Here is a 24,911-nt window from a genome sequence, read left to right on the forward strand (position 1 = left end):
TTTATAAATATCAGCAGCAACTTCACGCATATCATTTTGAATGCATTTAAAACGGTACAATTAAATCTCGGATTTCATACTTTGAATAACAATTTTACAATTTATCAGGTAAGATAATGGAAATAATTTTTATTTTCCTGTAAAATCACACTTTCAATTTCAACAGTTCTCAACATAATAAAGCTCAAAATTGCGATTTATAATAATGATTCTTTCAATGGTGTATCGTATACATATTAATAATACTATAACCTGTGTTATCGTAGAACATAGCAGAGACGCGTTACAAATTATCGGATCCCTGTAACGTTAACTCGTAGTACTCATGAAATATTTAATTAGCACGTGTTACGCGCGGATAATTCGAATAACGGCGAGAATTCTTTTGCTGAAATAAAAGGAGCATATAAAAAGAAGTTTCTGAAGCGAAGAACTAGGGAAAAGTTGTAAGCTTAAGCGTTCTCAGTGAGTGGCGCGAATCGCCGGCTGAAAGTACAATGGCTAAGCGTAGCCAATGGCCGCCGCTTCTGAGTGTCTCGTGTCGGCTCGGTTCCTGCTGATCGATGTGTTACTACGTGTTTTCGAACTGTGCTAACTCGCATTTGACTCGATCACGCGTACTCCTAATTTTTGATCGATAATATGTCGAGTCGGCAGTCGAAAAAAGAAAAGGTGCGTTCATTATGCTGCATGTCGCTCCTGTCTCCTCTAATCGTCTCTTATGCGATTGGTACTCTCGCATACGTGAAAACAGTGTTCCTTGGACGAGAAGAGATCGCGGGCACGCGCGCGCTTCAGAGAAAGAAGGAGTCCGTAGTCCGTAGTCTCTATGTGTCTATGGGCATGAGAGAGATATAGATAGTTAGACGATGACAGGGATAGGAGAGAAAAGAAAGAAGGGAGAGTAAAGAGAGTACGGGGAAACAACCCCGGTAGCCGAGACACCGAAGGGTGTAGCGTGATTCTGATTTCTTGATATTCGTTTCGCTGGCGCATTTTTCTCGAGCAAACGTTTCAAGAACCTGACAATGGTACTTTTAACTAATTCTCGCGTTTCCGTTCCGTGTGACATCGCAAGTGCGAGTTCTCGTCTATTTGCGGATCGCGTCTTGAATGTGAATCGGTGCTGTCGTGGCATTGTACGCTGGTATAAAGCGGTGCAATTAACTCGTTTTGTTCTAGGATGCGACGAAGATTGGCAAGGACAAGGGAAAGAACGGCAAGGACGGCGAGACCAGTGACGAGGTGAGGTTATATCGTTCTTCTATGTTCTTATTGATGTGGCTCGATTCAATTCGAGTCGACTTCTGTCATAGTTGATTCTTTCTGTCGCGGATCTTTTCTTTTCATGTTTACGCACGTCACCGATTCGTTTATTAAAATTATTTGGTGTCGTGTCATTTCTCTGAGAAACTTCATTTATCATTTATCCTCTGAAAACGATCCAGAGTCCATCTTCGACATCGTGTGCCACCTGAAATGTTTCTCTTCACCGAGCTGTGTACACGCGTTTATTTCAAAATACACGCTTCTCTTGCCATATAATTACTCAGTATTGTTTTTTTATTTAGCGAGTATTACACGAATTCTGTTTCGTAAAACAATTTTAAAGTTCTCATTGAAAAAAATGTTGCTTGGCACAGGTGGCGCTTAAGCGTGGACTTAGTTGATAAATAGAAAACGATGTAAACGAAAGATGCCTTACGAATTAACTGATATATATTTCTCTTTGGCTTATGTTTCTTATCATTTCGTTACACGCGAGCATATGTGGCTTTCCTCGTTAAAATAATTTATGATTTCAAAGATAAGCGGAATAATGCGTTATTTTCTAACACGCTTCCTGAACATAATTAATGTACAATCTATGTGGAGTGCAATCACTTACGGTATGAATGGAGCGAATTCCAAGCATGGAATTACCGCGCAATTAAATATATGCTAAACAATGTTAATAAACTGCAAAGAATAATATGTTCATTATTGTATAGCAAATTAATTCAGCTTGTGAGTTTGGCATTATATTTATATAATTTTTATCTTATTCGCTGATTGGTATGTAAATTTAGTCGGTTCTTTTGCGATGTATTTTATATTACATTTTTTCTAATTTCTTCTAATTTCTTCTAATTTCTACAATGTAAATAATTGGTTTTAGTATATCGATTAAAGAATGTGATTTATAATATTTATGGTTAATACGATAAAATTGACCTCGCGTGATTTATAACAAATAATATTATGAAGTAGCATGGTATTATTTATGAAAATTAAATATTTATGTAAATATTGCGTAATTCACTGCTTAAGAAACTAAAGTGCGTCGCATCTGTTCAATTATCGATTGCCGATAACGAAAAAAATTTATAATCGATTAATTATCAATTGATTGTACTGAAATGCGAAAAATTATTTCATGTTTGATTCATAAATTTGCTCTGTGTATGCAATATTATTTTACAATTACGATATTATTAATTATATTATAATAAACGACAATTGATCTCGTAATTAACAATAATTATTACAATAATAATAATAATTTATTATTTAAAGCATATAAATTATTAATCATGTATCCATGATAATTTTCGTATTGTAGTGCATTTTTTAATTTGTCTTAATAAATTTGTTTATTCTTGTAATGGTAAAAAGCAAGGTAGAAACTTTCAAAATTATATACATATATGCATGTATTTTCAAGAATATTCAATCAATCACAAAAATATTTAACAGAGCAAAAGATTTAATGTAGCATGTTAACAGCAAATATAGAAGCAAGAAAGATTAAAATTCATCTTACACAGCCAAGAGGGAATATACTTATGCCTAATTGTTATGGGATACACTTACTCAAGGACTACCACCGTCAACTAGGTTCCTCAAGAAGAAGTTTTGTGATTGGTGTTGAAGTCATTCTTGCACCTCTATCTCAATTTTTTCATTTTACACTAGTAGATCCAAAATATTAATAAAAGTGTTACTATATACTATATAATTGTCTAAAAATCATTCACAAGTAATTGTCATCTTTTTTGGCCACTAGAGGATACTCTAAATGGACAACAGCTCAGACGAAGAGTCAAGACCAATAGTGCATAAATGGTTTCAAGATCAACCACAAAACTTCTTTCAAGGAAGCCAGGCATTAATACAACGTTGGAACAATTGTGTTGAATGTAATGAGGATTACACATAGACTGACATATACATTTGCTTTTAGCGGACAATTTTTGTTTATCATTTCTGAATTATATATAATGGAGCACGATGAAATTTCTCTTGATGACATCTCTTTATACGATATGAAACATTTTCAAAGAACATACTATACTTTGATGAGTACTATAAAAGAATGTAAGTCATTAAACCAAATAAAAGTTGCACCTATTTCTATTTTAAGTTGTTCCATTGTTGAAACATAGATCAAGTGCACATTTAGACAAGGAATTCTCTTTCTTAATAGTCAAATTGGCAAATTATTTGTTGCTTCACATATGCAATTTTCATGCACACATTGTATCAGCAATTTTACATTGCATTATAAGACTTTTAACAAATCTTTATATAAAAAAATGTTGTATCCTTAAGTTTTTATTATTATAAAATTATTTCTATTCTTTCATAGACGAATAAGGTAGCAGGAGGACCACCGGTAACCGCCGCACCACCACCACCGACGTTGATTAACAAAATCAAATACCAACCCGGAGGCCCTGTGATAAAGAAAGATAAACGGCAAAGTAGCTCAAGATTTAACATATCGAAAAATCGTGAACTTCAAAAGTTGCCGCTTCTATCCGGTAAGTCTACTAAATAAATTTTGTTACTTGAAAATCTGATAAAAAATTAAGTAAAAAGGTTTCTAGCTATTTATAGAAAAAATAAATTACAACTATTTTAATTATTAATATTTAATTGTTAATTACAATATTATTATTAAAAATATTCAGGATAGAAGATTTTTCCAGATAAATTGCAAAAATATTAGTTTTTATAATTATTAAACTGCGGATTTCTATGTATTTATAGGAAATTAAAAAATGTAATTAAAAAATGTATAAAATAGGTACTCCTAATATACAAAAATATAAAAAAATCTTCAAAGTGAACTACATTCTATAATATTTAATAGGTGGAATAAGTCTTTGCATGGGTACTATTTCTTTAGTCACGTTAATAAATCTATGAAACTACATAAAATTTCGCAGTTTAATAATTACTATAATACGCTTGATTTTTGGAACGACTTAAAAAAAGTCGTAATAGTTCTCAGCTCGAATTATGATCAGACAATTTCCTTAGAAATTTCATCCTGCGACAAATTCATCAAGATTTATTAATGTCTTCAATGTTCTCTAAGCGAGTAATTCCGCTTTCTTCAGCAATGATTGCCACATAATGATTGATTAGTGTAACAAGTCGCCAAAGTAGGAGCAATAAACCTTATCATTATTATCCTTTGCCAGGAATAAACCGCAATATACTTAATGAATGCACCGAGCGTATATTGAAGTGTATATAGTTACTTATAGGTATATACCGGTGTTTTATGTAAGTTAAATTGCAGTGCATTTTGCCGTTTTGATAAATCGAAATGTCTCAATAATTTTTATATCTAAACCTTCGAGTACTCGTTGAAGTATAAAAAAATAATTGAATGTGAAAAGATATCAGAGTGATTAATGTCGCCATTCTAATTTAAAATTTCCCGGTGCATTGTATGCGCCTGCTGGGACTTAAGAGAGTTTTCAAATTTTTCGTGAGAGACGATTTTGATCTAGAAATATACATCGTGAAATGTATAACTGACCTACATTTCCGACTGATCGGAGGTATCTTGAAGAACTTTAGTTAAAAAAAATCTTGCGGCGCGTAATCGAGATATTTGAATAAGTAACATGAATGAAAGCGAAATTTAATTGCGAAAAAAGGAATAGGATATTTAAGAAGCGGAGGAGGTAGCAGGAACGAGAGTTAAAAAGTGAAAGGATATCGAATATTCTTTGATCATTATCAATCAGATAGGGAACTTTATCCATGGAACAGAAATCCGTGGGGAAATTGGTGTATGGACGGTAGCATTTAAGTGATCGATGTATCGACCAGAAATCTACAGACTTCCGTTTGCTTGATGCATTTTAAATGATATCTGGATTCAAATAATCCTTAACGTCGTTCCAATAGCGAACACTTTATAAAATTAAATTCGCTTTCATTCATGAAAACGATATCAACAATATATATGTGTATCATCGTTGCCATCATGGAAACAGTAACTTTTTAATACATGTATGTACATACACACAGTGATAAGTACTACTGCGTACTTTTTTCAATTGACTGTTTAAAAAATTAGTCTATTTTTTAATTTATAAATCAAATTAAAATTGATATAACTGTGATGCAAAAAAGACAATTAATTAAGTTACTTTTGCTGTTTTAATCCCGGTCGCAGAGGATTGCGAAAGCAGCTACGTCAGAACGTATCGATTGTAAGGCGCGGTGGTTCACGCATGCGCGCAGCGTCATTCGCGATTCCTACTTTTCTAACATAAACAGTCCTTTCTCGTTCAAACGGCCTTTGATAGCAGCGGTATTTTGTCTATTCGAATTCGCAACGCGTCTTTCCCCTTGATTCCACTGCGTCCATTACAAACCGATAAGTTAGGTGACGAAACGTTTACGAAATCCTCGTGCATTAATATCGACGAACGAATGGAGATGTGACTTGTTCTTGCTCCGAAAGAACGGTCAGTTACGTCGAAGCAACAGATTGTTATGTGAACAAGGAAACCGGTGCGTATAGGGATGTAATTTACCGTGAACCGAGCCGGGGAAAAGGAGACAAGTTCCGGTGACCGATATCAGAGAACGTTAGACACTGTTGGGCAATAAGATGGTTCACGTGGATGGATATATTCCTTTTTCGACTGGTGGCCTGCCAAAAAGTCCAAGCTTCCACCAGGGGCTCGCCTTGGCTACTGTTTTATCTCGAGAATCGAATAAACCTTACTTGACCAACTTCACTTCGCATTATCAACCGTTACGACCCCTATTAATCGGTAATGAAACCTCTGAAGTTTGCTTCTTGTCTTAATTCCAGTAATTGTCAAAATATACAGTCAGGGACAAAAATAAGTGGACAGATAGTGGAAGTGGGTATCAATGAAGTTTGATTAAACTACTACTGGTGTTATATATTTAACTTTTACTTATTATATGTCGTTTTAATTAATACATTTATTAGTCATTTTTTCTGCCGGTTACAAGATGGAGTTTGGCCCACAAATTAATTTTCGACACATTTCTTCATTCCCTTTCTTACATCATATACAGCCTACATTGCACTCATCAGACCTATAACTACGTTTTCCTATATATATGGATATATAAATGTGTATATATATTATATTATATACATACATATATTCTATTGTTTATATATCCTTATAGCATATAGATTAGATAGTAAATAAATAAAAGCAATGTCTACATTCTTGTGTAAATAGACCGCATTTAACAAAACTTCATTGGTACTTATTTTCACTAACTGTTCACTTATTTTTTCCCCGATTGTATGAACTTGTGTATTTAGAAACGTGTAAAGAGGGAGAGGATACGAGTGTGTGAAAGAAAGAGAAAGACGTAGGTCAGTGAAATAAGGTGAGACGTGAGAAACGGTAGAGTCCAAGAGAGACGGATAGGATCTATGAAAGAATCTCCAAAGAGGGAGAAATTATTAATGAAAAAGACAATGAATAAATTTACGAGGCAGGCGTATGAAATTACGAAAAGTTCAAGACAAGTAGCAAACAATTGAGAAAGGGAGTTTCATGAGAGCGTTTAAGAGGATAAGGGAGAGAATGTACGAGAAAAAGAAATGTAGAAAAGGTGGGAATTCATTGAGCAGAAGAATGGAAATCTATGCAAGAATGCGGGAGAAAGGGGAATGTACTTAATACGAGAGAAAGTTTGAGATAAGAGTTTACGAGTGTGAGAGAAAACAAGGTATAACAGGGATAGAAAGAGTCCATGAGAGAGAGTCCATGGTTGGTGTGAATCGTGTGTATGCATGTTCATGGGTCTGTTTGTATAGAGGAGGGAGAGGAATTTATGGGGGGAAACAGAAGTATGAAAGAGGGAGAGGAGTCCAAGAGAAAGAGTCCAGGGATCTATCCAAGGTATGCATGTTTGTATATGTAAGTGACGTAGAGTGTGCGCATGTGTGCGCGTATGTATCCTCAGAGAGGGAAAACTTAAGGTCTATGTGAGTATACAATGTACCTGAAATCTGAAATGTGTTCATCAGATATTAGTAAATACACAAAATCCATGAACTCACTAGATAATTAAAAATCTAATATTTTTCTTTAGAAACTCAACAAGGAAACGAAAGAGAAGAATTATTCATCCAGAAACTACGGCAATGTTGTGTGCTATTCGACTTCGAGTCCGATCCTCTTTCGGATCTAAAATGGAAAGAGGTGAAGCGTACTGCCCTCAACGAGATGGTCGAATATGTCACCAAGAACAAAAACGTGATCACGGAGGCGATCTACCCTGAAGCGGTGAACATGGTGAGTATGATCTAACCTGAACTGCTTAATGCATTGCCAGTAAGGTCATAAGTCCATTACTAACAGATTGTTTCATGAAAGAAGGATTTCTGCAGATGTAATGAATTTATAGTGGTCATAAAAAATATATGGCACGTATATACGTGGCACTGTTATTTTTTAATGAATTTATTGTTAGGGCCTACGTTTCATTTTCATTATTACAATTCAGTAATACATATTAAATTTTTGTAATTGTATGATGCGAAATGTAATGCATGTACTTGGGTCCAATTACTTAGTATGTAAATGTTATAACAAATACAGTGGCGTGTAAATACTTTTTGTAACTATTACTCGTATGCGACTTTACTAATTCAGAATTCAAAATTTTTCAGTTTGCAGTGAATCTGTTTCGCACTCTTCCACCATCGTCGAATCCGAACGGAGCGGAGTTCGATCCGGAAGAGGATGAGCCAACGTTGGAAGCAGCCTGGCCTCACTTGCAACTAGTTTACGAATTCTTCTTACGATTGCTCGAGTCTCAGGATTTCCAGCCCTCCATCGCTAGACGTTACATAGACCAGAAGTTCGTGTTGCAACTTTTGGAACTATTTGACTCGGAGGATCCACGGGAAAGAGATTTCCTGAAGACAACGCTTCATAGGATTTATGGGAAGTTTTTGGGACTTAGAGCGTACATCAGGAAGCAAATAAATAATGTTTTTTATCGATTTATATATGAAACCGAACACCATAATGGAATTGCCGAACTCCTTGAAATTTTGGGAAGGTAACTTTGAATTTTTCATTGTAAACGATAATTGTTTTATAGTATGCTATATGTTTATCGATTGTTTGTTTGTTTAGTATAATCAATGGGTTCGCGCTACCATTAAAAGAAGAACACAAAATATTTCTATTAAAGGTACTTTTACCTTTACACAAAGCCAAATCGCTCTCTGTATATCATCCGCAATTAGCATACTGCGTGGTTCAGTTCCTGGAGAAGGACCCATCATTGACTGAACCTGTTATTAGAAGCCTGCTGAAATTTTGGCCGAAAACACATTCCCCTAAAGAAGTAATGTTTTTGAATGAGCTTGAAGAAATTCTCGATGTGATTGAACCTGCGGAATTTCAAAAAGTCATGGACCCATTATTTAGACAATTAGCGAAATGTGTATCATCTCCACACTTTCAGGTATTGTCGATATTCTTTTTATTAGTTATACATCATATAAATTGCAATTTTTGATATTATATGAATTAATATTTATAAAAAATATTTTATCGTGTTTTTATCAGGTGGCTGAAAGGGCTCTGTATTACTGGAACAACGAATACATAATGTCCCTTATATCGGATAACTATGCAGTCATCCTACCAATCATGTATCCAGCATTCTACAGAAATTCTCGAAATCATTGGAACAAAACTATTCACGGCTTGATTTATAATGCATTGAAACTATTCATGGAGATGAATCAGAAAGTATTCGACGAGTGTACACAACAGTATTATCAGGTACGTTTTTAATTATTACGAAACAAGGACGAAGGAATAATGTTGATTGAAATATTCGTAGGATCGACAGAGAGAAAGGAAGTTTATGAAAGACAGGGACGAAGCTTGGATGCGCGTTGAAGCATTAGCAATGAGACATCCGAATTACAACGCGACTCTAAAAGGTATTACGAATACAACATCTGGCACGATATTGCAACAACAATTAGACAGCCCTCCACCTGACGAAGACGGTGATACAGATCAGACTCCGCTCACATTGGAAAAGATAGAAGCGAAAGCGAACGAGGTATGACAGATCGGAATCGATCTTTCTCTCGTCCTTGATCGTTTGTTTATTCAGGAGTCTAAATTAATCTTTTTTGCCATAGGCAAAAAAAATGACCAACTCCAATAAAACAAAGCCACTTTTGCGAAGGAAAAGCGACTTACCCCAAGACACGTACACAATGCGGGCATTGTCCGATCACAAACGCGCAGACGAATATCTTGTTACGCCACCGGATCCTAACAATTGCTAGTCTCTACCGCAATCTCTTCCCATATATCCTCTCTTTTGCTGCAGTGATTTTGGGAGTTAGCTTTTTCGAAGAGAGAAACGAAACAGCGATGAGTCGGATCTAATCAATCGAGCAGTCACAACATTCGACGACAACCGTCTGCAACAGAATTTGATCGTTTAGAGAAGTCAACATTGTCATAATTATCTCTCTCCTCTTTCCCCACCCTCCCTCTTGTATCAGAAAGTATCAAGATGTGTATTGTAATATCTTTTTCTTTGTATCTCGGTAAACGAAAAAAAGCTTTCTCTCATTGCACCCAGCACATTCGGAAGATGTATCCATGTCCGTAGTAATCTATAAAAAAGAAAAGGAAGGAAAAATGCTGATAACTTCCTATATACTCTTCGAGTTGATTTACGTAAGGTATCGCGAGATTTATGAAAATACTACATACTCGCTATCAAAGAAATGAAAAAAAAAAAAAACATGAGATGTAAAAGAAACCTAGTAAATAAGGGTCCTAAGTGTATTAAATAATACACAGAGTATTTTATAAATTGTAGATTTCTTGCGTATGGAGAAATCTATCGCTGACAATAAGACAGTTTTTTCACACTCATATGTACGTCTTTACATTCTTAAATTATCTGTGCTCGATGTTCAATAGATACTTGGCATACAGGTTAGATCATACACGAAGTTAATGATCGAACCGAAAGCTCAAACGATTTACTTACTAAGATTTATTCGTAATTGTTTTAAAACAGGTTGTCTTGCTTTTGGCGGGGGATTTTCTTCATATCATAGGAATTTATGGTTTATCGAACACCATATATACAGGGTGAGTCACAATGCGTGGACAAAATTTTACAAGTTGATTCTTTTACAAGTTTTATCTAAAAGAGTGAACAAATTCTTTTATTTTTTTATATATTAAAAGCGTATGAAATGTAAATATCACTAAGTAAAGTGATGAAACAATAATTTCTGATAAACTATTTCAGAGTTAAACATTCTTCTAAAAACACATCAAAGCTTTAACTACTTCTACATGATATTTTTTATTCAGAATCACCTTTCGAATTAATTGATAAATTTTTGTTCACTTGCGGTGATATACATCTTGTATATATACTCTAAATAAACAAACAAATTTTATACGAATTCGAAAGGTCAGAAAGAATGGCCGCGTGCTTGATGTCGTAATAATTAACAATAATAAAAAAAAAGATAAGAATACAAATTTTAGAATGCAAGTTTGAGGCGTTACTCTTTTGAGCGAGGTTTCCACTGATGCGCAAACGACAGACATTTAATGACACACAAGTGATATATAGTTGCTTCAACGCTACCAGCTCGTAATTTAGCGGCAAATAATAATAATAATAATGATAAAAAAAGAAAGAAAAACGAAAAAAATTGCAAAAAGAAATGAAAACGTCGTTTTAGAGTTAGATGAACGTGATAGCACTATTTTAGAATATCGATTGTTATAAATCTGAATATTCCTGAACGTACTACTTTTATATCTGTCGTGCCTAGATGCCTGTGGAACGCATTCGCAAGAATCGCCTCTGCCAGAGGCCTATAATTAAGAATCGTTAAAACAAAAGAAAATAAAAAAAAAAATGAAATAATAAGCAACGAGTTATACGCGACGTTACCAAAATGGTGTGGTGATTGCATCACGAGTTTTTTCAAGAACGCTTACACAAAACGTTGCGTCGTTGCTCCGTCAGTTTCGCGGTTAACAAAATAAAGAGAGAAGTAAAACGTTATATAGTAGTTTGTCGCTGGCAAGAGAAGCAAAGGAAACGAAAAAGAAATGCGAAGAATAGAAGCAAATTTAGGAGTCGAGGAAAAAATAACGAGGATGGCCATTGAGCAGTGGTCCAGCTACGTCCTCAGCATCTTTACTAAAGGCTTTTTGGCTAATTCCTCGTGTTACTCTTGTTTATTGGATATAGAGATTCCGATACCGTGAAAATAGTGAAGTTTAAAAAGAAAAAAAGAATTACGATCTAAGCGAAATATCTTTAGTCTTTGCGCTGCTGGCAGGCTGTTATGTTTAAACATTGTAAGGAATGAACTTGTTGAGAATAGAAATACGGTTAGCACTTATTATTAAATAACGAAAATTAAAACCAAATGAGATAAATATAAAAAAAGAAAAATTATTTACTATTTAATCGCCCCTTCAGGAGGAGAATGGCTGTTTTTGTTACGGAAAACCATTAAACGATAAGTATTCTTGTCGATACTTTTTATTATCAAGTGCAGTGTAATCTCGATAAATCTCATTGAAAACACACTGTATCTTGTGCAACAAGTATTTAATAATAAAAGTATTTTTAGTAAAACTATTTTATTTGAATAGGTTTGCATTTTCAATGATACTCCTTTCAATGAACAATAAGTAACTAAATTGCATTCGATCCATGTAATATTCGATGATATCGTTTCTGTTCATTTCTATTTTATTTTCTCTCTTTGTTAGCTTCCGACAGCGAAATCGCTAATGTGGATTATCGGGATTACATTGTATTTCTCAATCGTTGAAGTCAATCGCGATGAAGAATAAATACATAATACTGTTCGATAGAAGCGTCCCTCCGGTAATGCATGTTTCGAGGTTTCGTCTCTTACTGCGTCTATTCTTTCACTTGTATCATCATCATGATACGTCTTTGAAGTTTACGAATTTTATAGTAGAATCAGAAGACCATTCGAATTTCTCGTGCTTAAATATTCAAGAAGACTGTTACTGGCTCATCGTTGATCGAGTATTATCGAATTTTCCTGACTTCCGTTCCCGCAAATTGTGCCAGGTTTAAATAATATAAAACAGAAACGAGAGAGAGAGAGAGAGAGAGAACATAAAGAAGAAAAAAAGAGAATGAGAGAGAGAGAGAGAGAGAGAGAAAATGAAATTTGATTTCATTCGATGTAGATCGTTCTCTTGTAACTCCTGTATGGGTTACCTCGAGTGAGTTTAAAGGTTCATTTTCAGCAATGTTTTATACGTTTTTTATGATATGAAAGTCAGCCAATAATCGTGTATTTTGTAGATAGAAAGAAAAACAACCTATTATGCGAAAGAATGATTTTAAATGTTTTATGTAAGGAGGAGCAAGGATTTTCTGAATTCAGAAAATGAGCAATCACGCTATCGTAGGCAGCTTTCGAATTTTGTAGAAACGTCTCTGTTCTTCCTTACGTAAAGTTCTACGAAGAGATATTCGGGAGAACTATTATTCGATGGAGAATGAAAACGAAAAAAAAAAAAAAAAGAAAAAAAAAAGAAAGGAAGGGAAGAAAGGAATGTTTATAAAATATAAAGAGACCCATATGTACAGTGACTCGCTTCAAAACTAAAGGTACGAATTTATGATGGAACGCGTACAGGACTGTGTATCAATGTTCGATTAACAAAATTTTTTTAATGATCGCCTGTCCGATCGATTCGTTTCCATGCATGCATATATTCCTTTACAATTTGTTGGAAGCATAATTTTATAATAAATAAATCATTATAATGAAACGGCATGATTTTCTTGCAGCCATGAATTCTCCAAAATCCTACGACTTTATAATCCCTGAAATTTCTGTCCTTTCTTAGTAAAAACCATTGTCTACGGCGGTACAGTTATAAATTCGCTTTAAAACTGGAGACAGAGAGCATTCGTCGGTGCACGGATTATAAACTGTGGTTACATGGCATCCTGAACGTTGCACTCAGACCAGCTGCAGTTTTCTTTCCTTTTTCGTCAGTACGTGTTGGGAGAAACCGCAGGATTCCACAGCTTGCGTCCACGATACAGGGCAATCCCGAGTTTCAATTTACATGACTTTTTATCAGATGTCGCCGGGAATATTTCTACAGTCCAGCTTACTCTTTGAATAATATCCGAAGGTCTTTGAAAGTATACATAAGAAGAAATAAAATGTATACATCGGTATCCGGTTCGTGTACAAGGTCCCTGTTATTTTATTCTTATATTCAATCCTTGAAATTCTTGAAAAAGAAATAAAGAAATTTCACCTTTTACTTTTCAGATATATTTATTACGTCGTATGTTCAACTACTTCAATGAAAATATTAAACCAGTCTACACACCCGTCTTTCTGCCTTCCGCATAATCGATCTTTATTATTTTATGTTTTCATTTCTATAGTGTTTCCATATCCTCGTTAGGACATTCTAAAGGCACATTTCGTGTACAGGCACGTGTCATATATTCTCATAAATTGTTCTTCTAAAAATGTTTCCTCTGTAAAAAAAACAACAGGGCCAGTTACGTCATCATTATCACCATGTCGATAAGCGAACTTAATTTTTAGAAACAAGGTTCCACGGAATCTTCATATGGAAGTATACGCGCTTACATACAGACACAAAGATTTATTTTATAAAAAAAAGGTATAGGCTATATAAATACAAAATTATATCTGAGTCTCTCAGAAGCCAAACTGATCGCGTCTACATTTTATAAGTTTCTCAATTTCATTATCTGATCACATAATTATCATTGAACTTGTCGAAATTCATAAAATGTTCCTGTTGTCTTTTAACGAAACTCGTATTTAACGTCACAACTACCGTAATGACCAATTCTTGATATTTCATAGAAATTTTTACACTTCAGTTTTAGGCACTCTAATAACTTGTTGTAAAATGTATAGACAGAAACGTATTTCCTTCTTTCATCGTGTATTTTCTCACAAATCTTTCATGTTCATTTCTTTGATACAAACTTGATAAATATTTTAATCGTTACACTGCGGATTTGTATACATTTACAAGAAGTTGCAACGCAATTGAAATTGAAAAAACGCAATATGAAAAATTTCATAAAATAATTAAAGTATAATGCTTTTTATAAAAGACAATTCTCTATCAAAATTCTACGTTTTTAATTGTATTAATTATATTCTGAGTTTGTATAAAAATCCACAGTTTATTAATAAAGCCTAGTTGTAGTGTTAAGGGTTAACGAAGGCGATCACAGATTTCGAAGAAGGACATGTCCTGAGATTACAAAAGGTTGTAGCCTATCTATCTACTTGATGCCGGTTCGCTCTCTTTTCGATTTAGTTGACCGCCAACGTGTCGGTGACTCCCGACATTCAACAGGTATCTATACAATCGATGTGTTTGTGTTCCGTGGTATTTCCCATGGCGGTGTTGTGTTGGTATCAGTGATCTGCGCTTCCTTCGAAGAGACGCTTGCGCCGGTAAGGCAGACTCTCCGCGTTTCGTGGCTGTCCGTTATTAGTACGCCGCCAGCCGTCGAAGCTGGATGATCTTTCGATCGTACTTTGAACGGTCGAATGCGTTATTTTTGTTTACGTGACCGGTTTTTGTATGAAACTCGACTTTGAATTGAGCGAGCGACGTATATTAATTTAAGTCGTGCGCGTGTATTGTCTGTGAAATCGACGACAAATAGCTCGGGGCGATCGTTCTTATAGAATTTTCGATCTCATCTAGTGTCCGATAACTATCGATACGATTCGATTTTGCGTTCAATTCGATACAATTCGTTAAACCGTGTTCTAATATGAGATGAGTGGATTTTTGGAGATTGTTAGATCGTGCATTGATTCCTCGGTATTATAGCTTGTCAATAAACGTCGTGAAAGCGAATAAACGAATTCGTAGCTCGCAATTAGAGGTCATGTGACGGAGAAAGTGCGATGTATTTGGAGATGTTATTCGGGGCATGTTTTTCGATGGTTCGGACCAGTGAATTCTACGGGAATGGTACAAGAGTGACGGAAGTTTGAAAGGCGACATTTTTGGAAGAGAAATCGTGTCGCAGTTAGCTGAATGTGTACGTAAACAGATTTATCAAGGATAAAGTTTGCCAACGGAGCGATCTTTCGCAATGTTTAAAAGTTGCATTGGCAATACATGGTAGACGTGTTTGTCGTAGAGGTTATTTTTTCAACACAGAATTGCCGTGCTAGCTATTTTTCATTTTTTACTTATCTATGTACATTTGTATTCCCGCGCTTACATCCCCCCTCCTCTAATTTTCAAATCGATGTTATTAATTGTCTCCTTTCTTTCTTAATGTGTCACTTTTGTTAAGTACGAATTGGTTTACGCATGTGTACGTGGGTTTGCGAAAAAATGTGAAAAAATTAACGATAAATCGGTTTGACGAGTTAACCTTTCACGGGACGTAATAATGTACGTACATGTTTAGTTTTTATTTCATTGTAGTAAATTAATCTTTCAAGGGATGCAATAATGTACATACAGCGCACATATGTACATACACATTTAGCTTTTATTTAATTGGAGAATGTCTCCGAAACATACAATGGTTATAAATGTATAGGTTATTTTTGTACGATTAGTAAATCAATTGCTCGGTGCATATTGATACACATACATATGTATATACGTGTTTAGCCTTTATTTAATTCAAGTGTGGTTTCAAATGATACAATGGTTACAAATATATCTATTTATTTTTATTTCAGTGGATTTAATAAAACAACTAATTTATAGTTTTGCATATTATACGTATTCTAGATATTTTTGTGCATTTAAATTCCCAATAAATGCATACATATCCACGGTCTAGATATAAATTTGATTGAAAAATCGTTCCATAACTATTTGGCTCTTGCAAATGTCGATATTTCATTGCATACCTAGTAATATCTGTAAAATTAGTTTTATCAACTCATAATAATAAAATAACAATTCCTCGTTACATATAATGTAATCACTGTTCATCAATACATAATCTTTACTCGCCATTGTGTGGTTAAATTGCCCACTTTCGAGTAGTTTATGTAGCAGACAGGTATTAAAATGTGCTTCGTAAAAAAGATCGGCAAATGTTTGCGAAGAAGCCCGGTGTTTTAACACGGGAAATCCTTATATATTGCATCCGTGATACCTCGAGAACTGATTCTCGTTAATTATTGCGGAGTTTAAAGGACGCGAAGAGAGACGCCGCGAGAAAAAAAGAGGTAATTCAAAAGTTCCGTGATTAATGAAGTAATTCGTTCCAAGTAAGAAGTTGTATTTCATTTCGCCTGACTTTCCTTCTTCTGAAATAATCTCTGGGGAAACGGAGAATTATGGAAATCGGGGTGGGGGTATGACTCTAGAAAAAGGAAAAGGAAGACGTTAAACAAAAATTTCGTAAAACGGATTATTTTGTAAGCTTGCAAATAAAACACGAATATCGTTTGAAAACCGTGTTTAATTTATTTACGACCAAAATTTCGTTTGATTAATTAACAATTATCAAGGTAATTTATTATAATTCTTCTCCTCGATTCGAAATTTCAGCGGTGATAGCTATAAATAAATGTTCTGTTGCCAGTACGATATAACGTAGTAATAAAATATAGCAACACGTTGGTGAACAGATAAAATAAAACTAAAAAGGGAACGAATACATAGGTTTCATGTTACGTAGCACTGTAGACGGTTCAATTCTTCGTCCTCTCGTGTGACGATAGAATATAACAGGGAAAAGTATTGGAATTTTTAGAACGAAGTAGGATTAAGAGCGATAAAACAATCGTTATCGAGTTATATATTTTTCGATCGTTAGATAATTTCGTATACTTAAAAACATTGGCTCGTTCTCTGATAAATTTGCAGAAGTTGCTCGATTAGGGAACAAGAGTACCATTCTCGAAGAAGTTATTGACACGTGCGATCCGATGTTTCACTCAAACGAGGGGAAAGTAGGAAAGTGAAAAGGCGAAAAAACTAAAGTGCGAACTGCAATGTGCAAGAAAAAAGGTGAGTGTGCTGCTGTCAGTAAGAAGAACGCAAGAGAAACACGACAACGATGACGGAAGGCGGACCGAACATAAGCGTGAGTAACAGATAATTTCACTTTACGCAATTTCACTTTACGCAATTTCACAGACTGTAAACTGTGACGATTCAAGCTTTACCAAGCAATTACCAAGATTACCAATATCCTGTATCCACCTTCTATTTCATTCTTCGCGTTACTTGCCTCCACACCTTCCCTCAAATCCAGACCTTTCTTCATCACCATCTTGCGCAATAATTAATAATATTTGTGAATTGAGAGAGAGAGAGAGAGAGAGAGCGAGATAAATTACAAGATAATATGTTATAGACTTCTCTTTTATAATTTTATAATCTCACAGCAAATATTTCAACTCTCTGACGATTACAGGTCTGTTTTTTCTGAGAAGAATAAATTTCCATACATTTGATTATCAGAATTTCATTATCAGTGGCAAAGAAATGTCGATGGACGAATCTATGTTGGATTAATTTTTACAACAGAATGATTTAACAAAAAAAAGGGTATCGAGTCAGCCGAGGTTGTAGTTAAAGATTAATAACGAAACAGACAACGCATTATTTTCTACTTTTCTTCTTCCACTTGGACAATTTTTAAATCGTTTCCTTCTTCACGTTCTCCCCACTTAAATTATTTTTCAGATAAATATTTTAACAACGAAACAAAGAACGCATCATTGTCTATTTCTATTTTCTTACTTGCAGAATTGTACAATTTCTTCTCTCGTCACATCACTCTTTTGCTAAGTCCGCTTATGGGTTCCGCCTGTGAAAGTCGTTCTTTTGCTGGCTTTTCCCTTTTGTGCGTTTTCTCTTTCTTTCGCCGATCTTCCCTCTCGTTGGTGTTTCTTCTCCCTTAGATTTCCCTTCAGCCCTCCGTGTTCGTTTCTTATCAGCGAACTTTCGTTTCCCTGCCCCCTCTATCTTCAGGTCTCGTCGTACATCTTTCTTCTCTCTTAAAGTGGCCGATTTTAAAAGCTTCGCTCGTACGGGTTTCCTCCTTGTGTCTTGCAAGGATTCAAATTGAATGATTAAGAAAATGTTCATTTTTTCACGTCCACCATGGAATTAGCAACTATTGTGCCGAACAAAGGATCGGATTCCTTTGAACGACACGCTACCATTTTCATTACGTGCAATGAAATATTTGATGAAACTATACGAAGCTAATTTTAATACTATCGAACTTTTCGTATATTTTAGGTCGTCCTAAAATAAAACTTCCTTTCGTTTTGTAAGAAGATAATGGATGCACAACATTTTCCGTTTTATATTACTTTATCGAATTACGTATGATCAATTTTGTTCCATCAAACTAAAGATCACAACGTTATTCGACAGATTAGGTTTCATGTTTGTATAGAGACGCGTCGTTGTGAAAGACGTGTCCGTAAATGAAAGACACTTTTCGTATTCGTTCTTTGCGTTTATACGTTGAATTATTAGAATTGCACGTGTTTTCCGAGTGCCACTTTCATTACGTGGAATTAAGTACTTGAGAAAAATACATCTGTGAGATTAGCTTTAATATCGCTGCATCATGCGTGTGCCGGATATCATACAAAACGCGAAACAATTACATTACACACGAGCCATATCTTTGTATCTGTCTGTCGATATTTTCATATTCAATTCTCATAATTTCACTCCATTGTATTTTTTTTTATTTAATTGTATTGTTCTTTATTGCCAAGTAATTTCGCTATATAATAATTCCAATGTTTTCAATCTCAATATCATCGACAATAATCTTTTTTTTTTTTTTTTTTTGCAAAGTGTTTAGCGTATCGGAGCTAAGCAGAATCAGGGGATTAATGAAGCTGTACAAATGAGTTTTATCCGAGCCGAGTCAAGATAATGGAAAAATACCGGCTTTATTTATTCGCTTTTGCAATTTGCATGTTCGCAACGTTTCAATTAACGAGGTTAAAAAAATAATGTCACGTTTATCGCTCGGCAACGGGGAACTGGCGTTTTCATTTAAGAATTTATGGGGGTGGGGAGGGAGGAGGAAGATGTGGAGGCTGGCGTGTTTTAATCTTGAGCGGCGATGAACGGTTTTAACCGGAAGTACAGGCTGAAGTGTCTCTCAACAATTTCAATGATATTACGCGGATCGTTATACGCACTTTCAGCCTCAACTTAACGGCGTTGTTAAATTCAGAAAATACGTTTAGTAGGTTGCCGCTGTGGCAGCTCGTTTATCTGGCTACCGGTCATCCGGATTCTTGCTTTATCCAGCGGATTAAAACCGAGACAAACGTACCATACTTCTGTACAATTTTAAATGTCAAAGGATCATTGCGCAATCCTTTATTTTCTATTTCATTCGTTTTAAGCGATATCCATCCTCTCTGTTTCGAACTTATCGTAGCTATAACCTTTATGTTCGCTTCGTTTCTCAGTTGAACACACGTAGACGAAGAATCGAGCTTGTATCATTAGCATTCTTTATCTGTTCATTCATCATTCAGGGAAGAAGGAACGAGGTTGTTTAATCCTTTTCTCTATCGGTACGTTCTTTTTTTTTTTTTTTTTTGGTTAACGCTAACGTCCTTGCATTTGCGATCATCGCGAAAGAAACTGAACATACGTTTCATTCACGTGCTATGTACATGGCCAGCTATAGACTTTAGAACACATTTATGACGTAGTAATAAATGAAAGACAATAATCATTTATTTGAGAAAAAGTAACGCGTTAGTACGGTGATGTCTGGAAATATTATCCAGACTTACTTATATTTAATGTGACTGTAATTGAACCTACGAGTCCTTATCTTTACAACTTTTTACCGATTCGACAGTAAAAATGATCGAACGTATAAACTTTATCGCTCGTCATATTTCTTTCGCCGTATCCATTAAATCGTATCCGTTAAAGCCCGCTTCTTGATACCAGGAAAACCGCATGATACGCAAGTTCTACACTGATCGTATTACCGATCGTATTGCGTATTGCTATTTGACATTAACAATTTTTATATATTGAAGGATTAAAATTGGAAATAAAATTACTATATATATATATATACTCTATTAGTATATAGATTAGTAGTTAATTAATATATATGTCGGAGATGAAAGGAAAACCGGAGCCTTCCCTTTGCAATTTTGAGGAAGCCTTCTAATGCTTTAGCCTAGATTTTATCATAACTGTAATTAAGCAATTGTCATTTGTAATTGTTTGACATTTGTGAAAGCGAAAGTGGGTTCGAGGTGACAACTGGTCGCCGAACGTAGCCACGGTCACGGGATAAACGTTTTGCCTGACGAAGGTGTGGATCGGTTGTATCGTTCTCCCTGGAAATCACATAGAATTGTACTTTAGAGATGCTGATATAATGGGACACACGTTGTATTAGGAATTAATCTCCAGACAGAAACTGCCTAGTAACGGCGTTTGGATCTTTCTCGATATTTCCAAAGAGTATACAACAAACTTTTGACAGAAATTGCCTAGCAACTACGATTGGGACCTTCTCGATGTCTCCAGCGAGCATATAACAAACAAATGCAGTCGTATAGCGAAAAAGATTTTCATCAGATATTCGTTCGTGTGATCGCCTTGGAAAGTGATACATCGAGCAATTTACCGAGTGTCTAAGCAATCGTATTTTTGTGTTTAAAATTATTCTACGCATAGTAAAGAGTTATCCCGTTGACCGTGGATTCGTTTGAACCCCGGAACATTGTTAATAGCGTAAATTAAATTCATTATTCGTAAAACCTATCAATCGTTAATCTCATTATTCGTTAAATTCATTATTCGTAAGACATATTATTCGTTCCTCTTATTGTTCGTTAAACTTATTATTCTTTAATCTAATTATTAATTAAACTCATCGTTAGTTAATCTTATCATTTATTAAACTCATTATTCTTAATATTTTGTAAAATCTTGTTTATTCGCGTAAATATATTCTCTGTTTTGTAAAACAATGGCTAATTCAAACGAAGAATCATTACGCGCCTTAAATCCTAATATATATGTCGACATATGTGTATACAATGTATACCCGACATATATATGTCGGGTTAGCGTCAGGTTTAGGGGCGTGTAACGAATCTTTATTCGGACTAGCCATCGTTCTTGTGCAACAAAGACTATATTTACTGCTATAAATATGATTTTTACAAAGTTTGACGAATAACCGTGATGACTAAACACTCGAGTCGTTAAAGACAATGTTCCTAGGTTCAATAACGAATCCACGGGGTTAATCAACGGGGCAACTCTTTGTTAAATGTAGAATATATTTTGGAAGCCCAAATTAACGTTTGCTGTGACGCTCGGTATAATACTGCACGTAAAGACGATGTGGAAACTCTCCAAGGTGATCGTAGGAATAAAAGACTGATGGAAATTTTCCTCTCCTTACGATCGCGTTTGTTCGTTGCATATTGGCCGAGGATATTAACAAAATTCCAGCCGCCGTTGCTAGGTAGACCCGCGTAGAGCTGACATTGCTCCTGCTCGGAGTTTGATTGTTAACTCCTTCCCGTGCTATTTAGTTCGACGAAACTCGGGCCCAAGCGGTAGACGCGCGCTAAACAGATCAGCCTAATGCTCGCAAATAGCAACTAACATTCAGTCACGGTCGTAACGGGCAAAAAACAGTCCGCGAGCTCGGCTTGTTATGTTTACGTTTGACCCAAGTATCTGGTCGCGAGTCAGACTCGCGATATTCGTGTTTGGGCCAAAATCTTCATCGCGAGTCTGACTCGCGATATTCGTGTTTGGGCCAAAATCTTCATCGCGAGTCTGACTCGCGATATTCGTGTTTGGGCGAAAATCTTCATCGCGAGTCTGACTCGCTAAAGTACGAGAAGGGGTTAATAAACGAGTGTCCTGCAATATTGGCACTTCTCTGTTAGGTAAAAACGTTCATCCCGTGACCGTGGCTACGTCCGGCGACCAGTTGTTTCATCTCGAGCCTAAGCCCACCGTCACAAATCTTGGGCAAACATAATCGGATTGAATCATAACAACTACCCCTAAATTTTATTATTTAAGTACAGCTATAATAGATAGTCTAGACTAAAGTATTGAGGATTTTCCCAAAATTCCAAAAGAAATGCCCCGATGTCCTTTCATCTCCGACATATATATATATATATATATACAGGGTGGTTGGTAACTGGTGGTACAAGCGGAAAGGGGGTGATTCTACGCGAAAAAAGAAGTCGAAAATATAGAATAAAATTTGTTCTTTTTTTTTTAAATTTTTCCATCGAGACAACGATCTACAGTGAGATTCGTTATAACGAGACGTGTAAAGTGCACGCGTACCGGGCGAAAATTCAAAGTCGATTTTCTCGAATACAAAGCCTCGAACGAAAAATTGTTATTCTATATTTTCGACTTCTTTTTTCGCGTAGAATTACCCCCTTTCCGCTTGTACCACCAGTTACCAACCATCCTGTATATATACTCTAATACTAATTACTATATATATATATTACTAATATTAATACTAATTTTTATTGACGCTGATGATGTAAAATCGCATTAAATTCAAACACACATGTAAAATCACATTTACTGGCAGAAATCAGAAGATGTATGAACATAGAATTATAACACTGCCTGAAAGATGGCAAAAGGTCATCGACAAAAACGGACAATACCTAATTGAATAAAGTTATATTTTTAAGCAAAAATTTTGAATTTTCCCTCTTATTTAAAATACTCAATCGCTTAGCTGCCAACCCAATATGTCGCCATAGAGCGACAGCCAGGCACATTTATGCAAATTTCTATGAAGATAATGAAAAGATAAAACAGGGATTTGTTTTATCTATGGAATATTGTAACAGCTACTGGTATTTCGGCTGTTTTATATATTTTACGCGCGTGATGCGTTTTCTACGAACTTTTCCACCTTGAAATTTCCCATAGAAGCGTAAAAATGCGCAGCCTATTGCCGCGGCATATTGATATAATCCTGGAGGAGAATGTGAAATCAGTGGACGTGGAAGCCACCAATGTTCCAACGATAGAAAAATTTAATTAGCAAAGATCGGCGCAAGGACATTGAAAAAGGGGTGGCGGTAATAAAAAGGGGAATGCAAGGACAATGGCAAAGGGGATTACGGCAATCAGAAGTAGCGATGCAAGGACACCAAAAGGAGGACAAATTTCAATAAGGGGAAGGTGATAAAAAAAAAAAAAGAAGAAAGAAATTTCCGCGATAAAACGAAAGGAGGCGGGAACGTTTGAGCAACAAAAAAAAAAAAAAAAAAAAAATTCACTGCGAGGTATCAAAAATGAAAGAAACAGAGATATCGAAATTTCAGGGTAATAAAAGGGGGAAAGGAGTTCCGCAAGGACGCTATGGGTGGAATGGAAAGTGGTAAAGAGAGAAACAGCAGCGCGGTGATTCGAGGACAGAAAATAGAAAAAGGTGATTAAAAATGCACATCGGCGGAAATATCAAAGGTACTTGGTACAAGTTCCAGCATAGAAAGAGAGGGAAACGTTGAAACGACTTTGCATGAAAATAAAATTCCTATTCGTAGAATATTCGACGATTTTACCAAGTATCAGGAAGAAATCAAAGAAATAGCAATTTCAAATACGACGGATAAAAGTTGAATTAGGAACTGGGTGGATATGAAGACCTAGACACGTAAATAGCTAATAATGGCAGTTAGTTTGTATACGTACACTTGTACACGCTTTGCGCACAGTTACGTGCAGAGAAATTAGGTCTAATTCTAATGTAAGCGGGCGTAAACTATAAACGTAACGTGGGAAACTTTACAGCGGAAGCACGAAACCGGTGCATCGTAAGTTTGTATCTTCCTGCCGATCCGTTACAAACATGTCTAACTTGGCCCGTTGATAATTCAAAAAGTTGATAACCGATAGCCTGCGCTCCCATCAAGGTATAATATTACGAAGCGTTATGGTGTATCCGCAACGATGCTTCTGGTTCTCTACCATCGATGAAGATAGAAAAAGAAAGATAAAACACCATTGCTTCCTTATCGGACGTTGCTTTCGTTTCTTTTTTTTTTTTTTTTTTTAATCGAGAGAAGAAATTGAATACGAAAGAGTAAAAAAAATTGTGTAAGGTCGTTGAAATCGCAGTACTTTTTACGCGTTTTATCGCTTCTTATCTCTTTTACTCTTTAGTTCGTAACGCGAGGATAACAATGTTCTCGTATCGATGAAAATAAATAGCTGGATCGCTTCGTTTTTCCTTTCGAGAAATATTAGAAGAATCCGCTACGAAATCATCGTGTTCTTCTTCAAGAAAAATGAAAATTCAATTCTTCTTTCTGAATTTACGCTTGAACAGACAGCAGAGATTCGAAAGAAAACGGCAAACAAAGTCTAAGGTCGAATCACAGTATCCTCTGAGGATAATTTGCAAACATCGAAACGAGTCGCATGACGTTCGTATGAGTCACGCTTGACTTAGTCTTCGCCGTCGTAAGAAACAATAATAGAAGAAAAAGACAAAATAAAAGCGAAATCTGAGAAGGTCAAAGACGAAAC

At 35.5% G+C, this 24,911-nt stretch overlaps 2 protein-coding genes across 5 annotated transcripts in view; both read left to right on the top strand.

Annotated features, from left to right (window-relative positions):
- The first annotated feature begins 509 nt into the window (after positions 1 to 509).
- Positions 510 to 11,394, top strand: LOC117232888 (serine/threonine-protein phosphatase 2A 56 kDa regulatory subunit gamma isoform-like). 4 transcript variants are annotated; one of them, XM_033492645.1, is made up of 9 exons: positions 510 to 672; positions 1,183 to 1,245; positions 3,629 to 3,803; positions 7,378 to 7,580; positions 7,958 to 8,352; positions 8,430 to 8,763; positions 8,868 to 9,086; positions 9,148 to 9,375; positions 9,458 to 11,394. In XM_033492645.1, exons 1-9 carry the CDS (start codon positions 643 to 645, stop codon positions 9,605 to 9,607), a joined length of 1,797 nt encoding a protein of 598 aa, XP_033348536.1. In that variant the 5' UTR covers positions 510 to 642; the 3' UTR covers positions 9,608 to 11,394. The 4 variants fall into 4 exon arrangements, with proteins under 4 accessions (XP_033348536.1, XP_033348537.1, XP_033348538.1 ...); XM_033492646.1 differs by lacking the exon at positions 510 to 672 and adding an exon at positions 739 to 1,031; XM_033492647.1 differs by lacking the exons at positions 510 to 672; positions 1,183 to 1,245; positions 3,629 to 3,803 and adding an exon at positions 5,462 to 6,065.
- A 5,814-nt stretch (positions 11,395 to 17,208) lies between these two features.
- LOC117232884 (venom dipeptidyl peptidase 4-like) overlaps positions 17,209 to 24,911 on the top strand; it is a 303,571-nt gene continuing 295,868 nt past the window's right edge. Inside the window, 1 exon segment of the mRNA XM_033492619.1 lies at positions 17,209 to 17,442. Coding sequence (XP_033348510.1) covers positions 17,416 to 17,442 — 27 coding nt within the window. The 5' untranslated portion in view covers positions 17,209 to 17,415.

Source organism: Bombus vosnesenskii, unplaced genomic scaffold (assembly GCF_011952255.1).
Source record: "Bombus vosnesenskii isolate JDL3184/JDL3185 unplaced genomic scaffold, Bvos_JDL3184-5_v1.1 scf7180000013293, whole genome shotgun sequence".
Lineage (NCBI taxonomy): Eukaryota > Metazoa > Arthropoda > Insecta > Hymenoptera > Apidae > Bombus > Bombus vosnesenskii.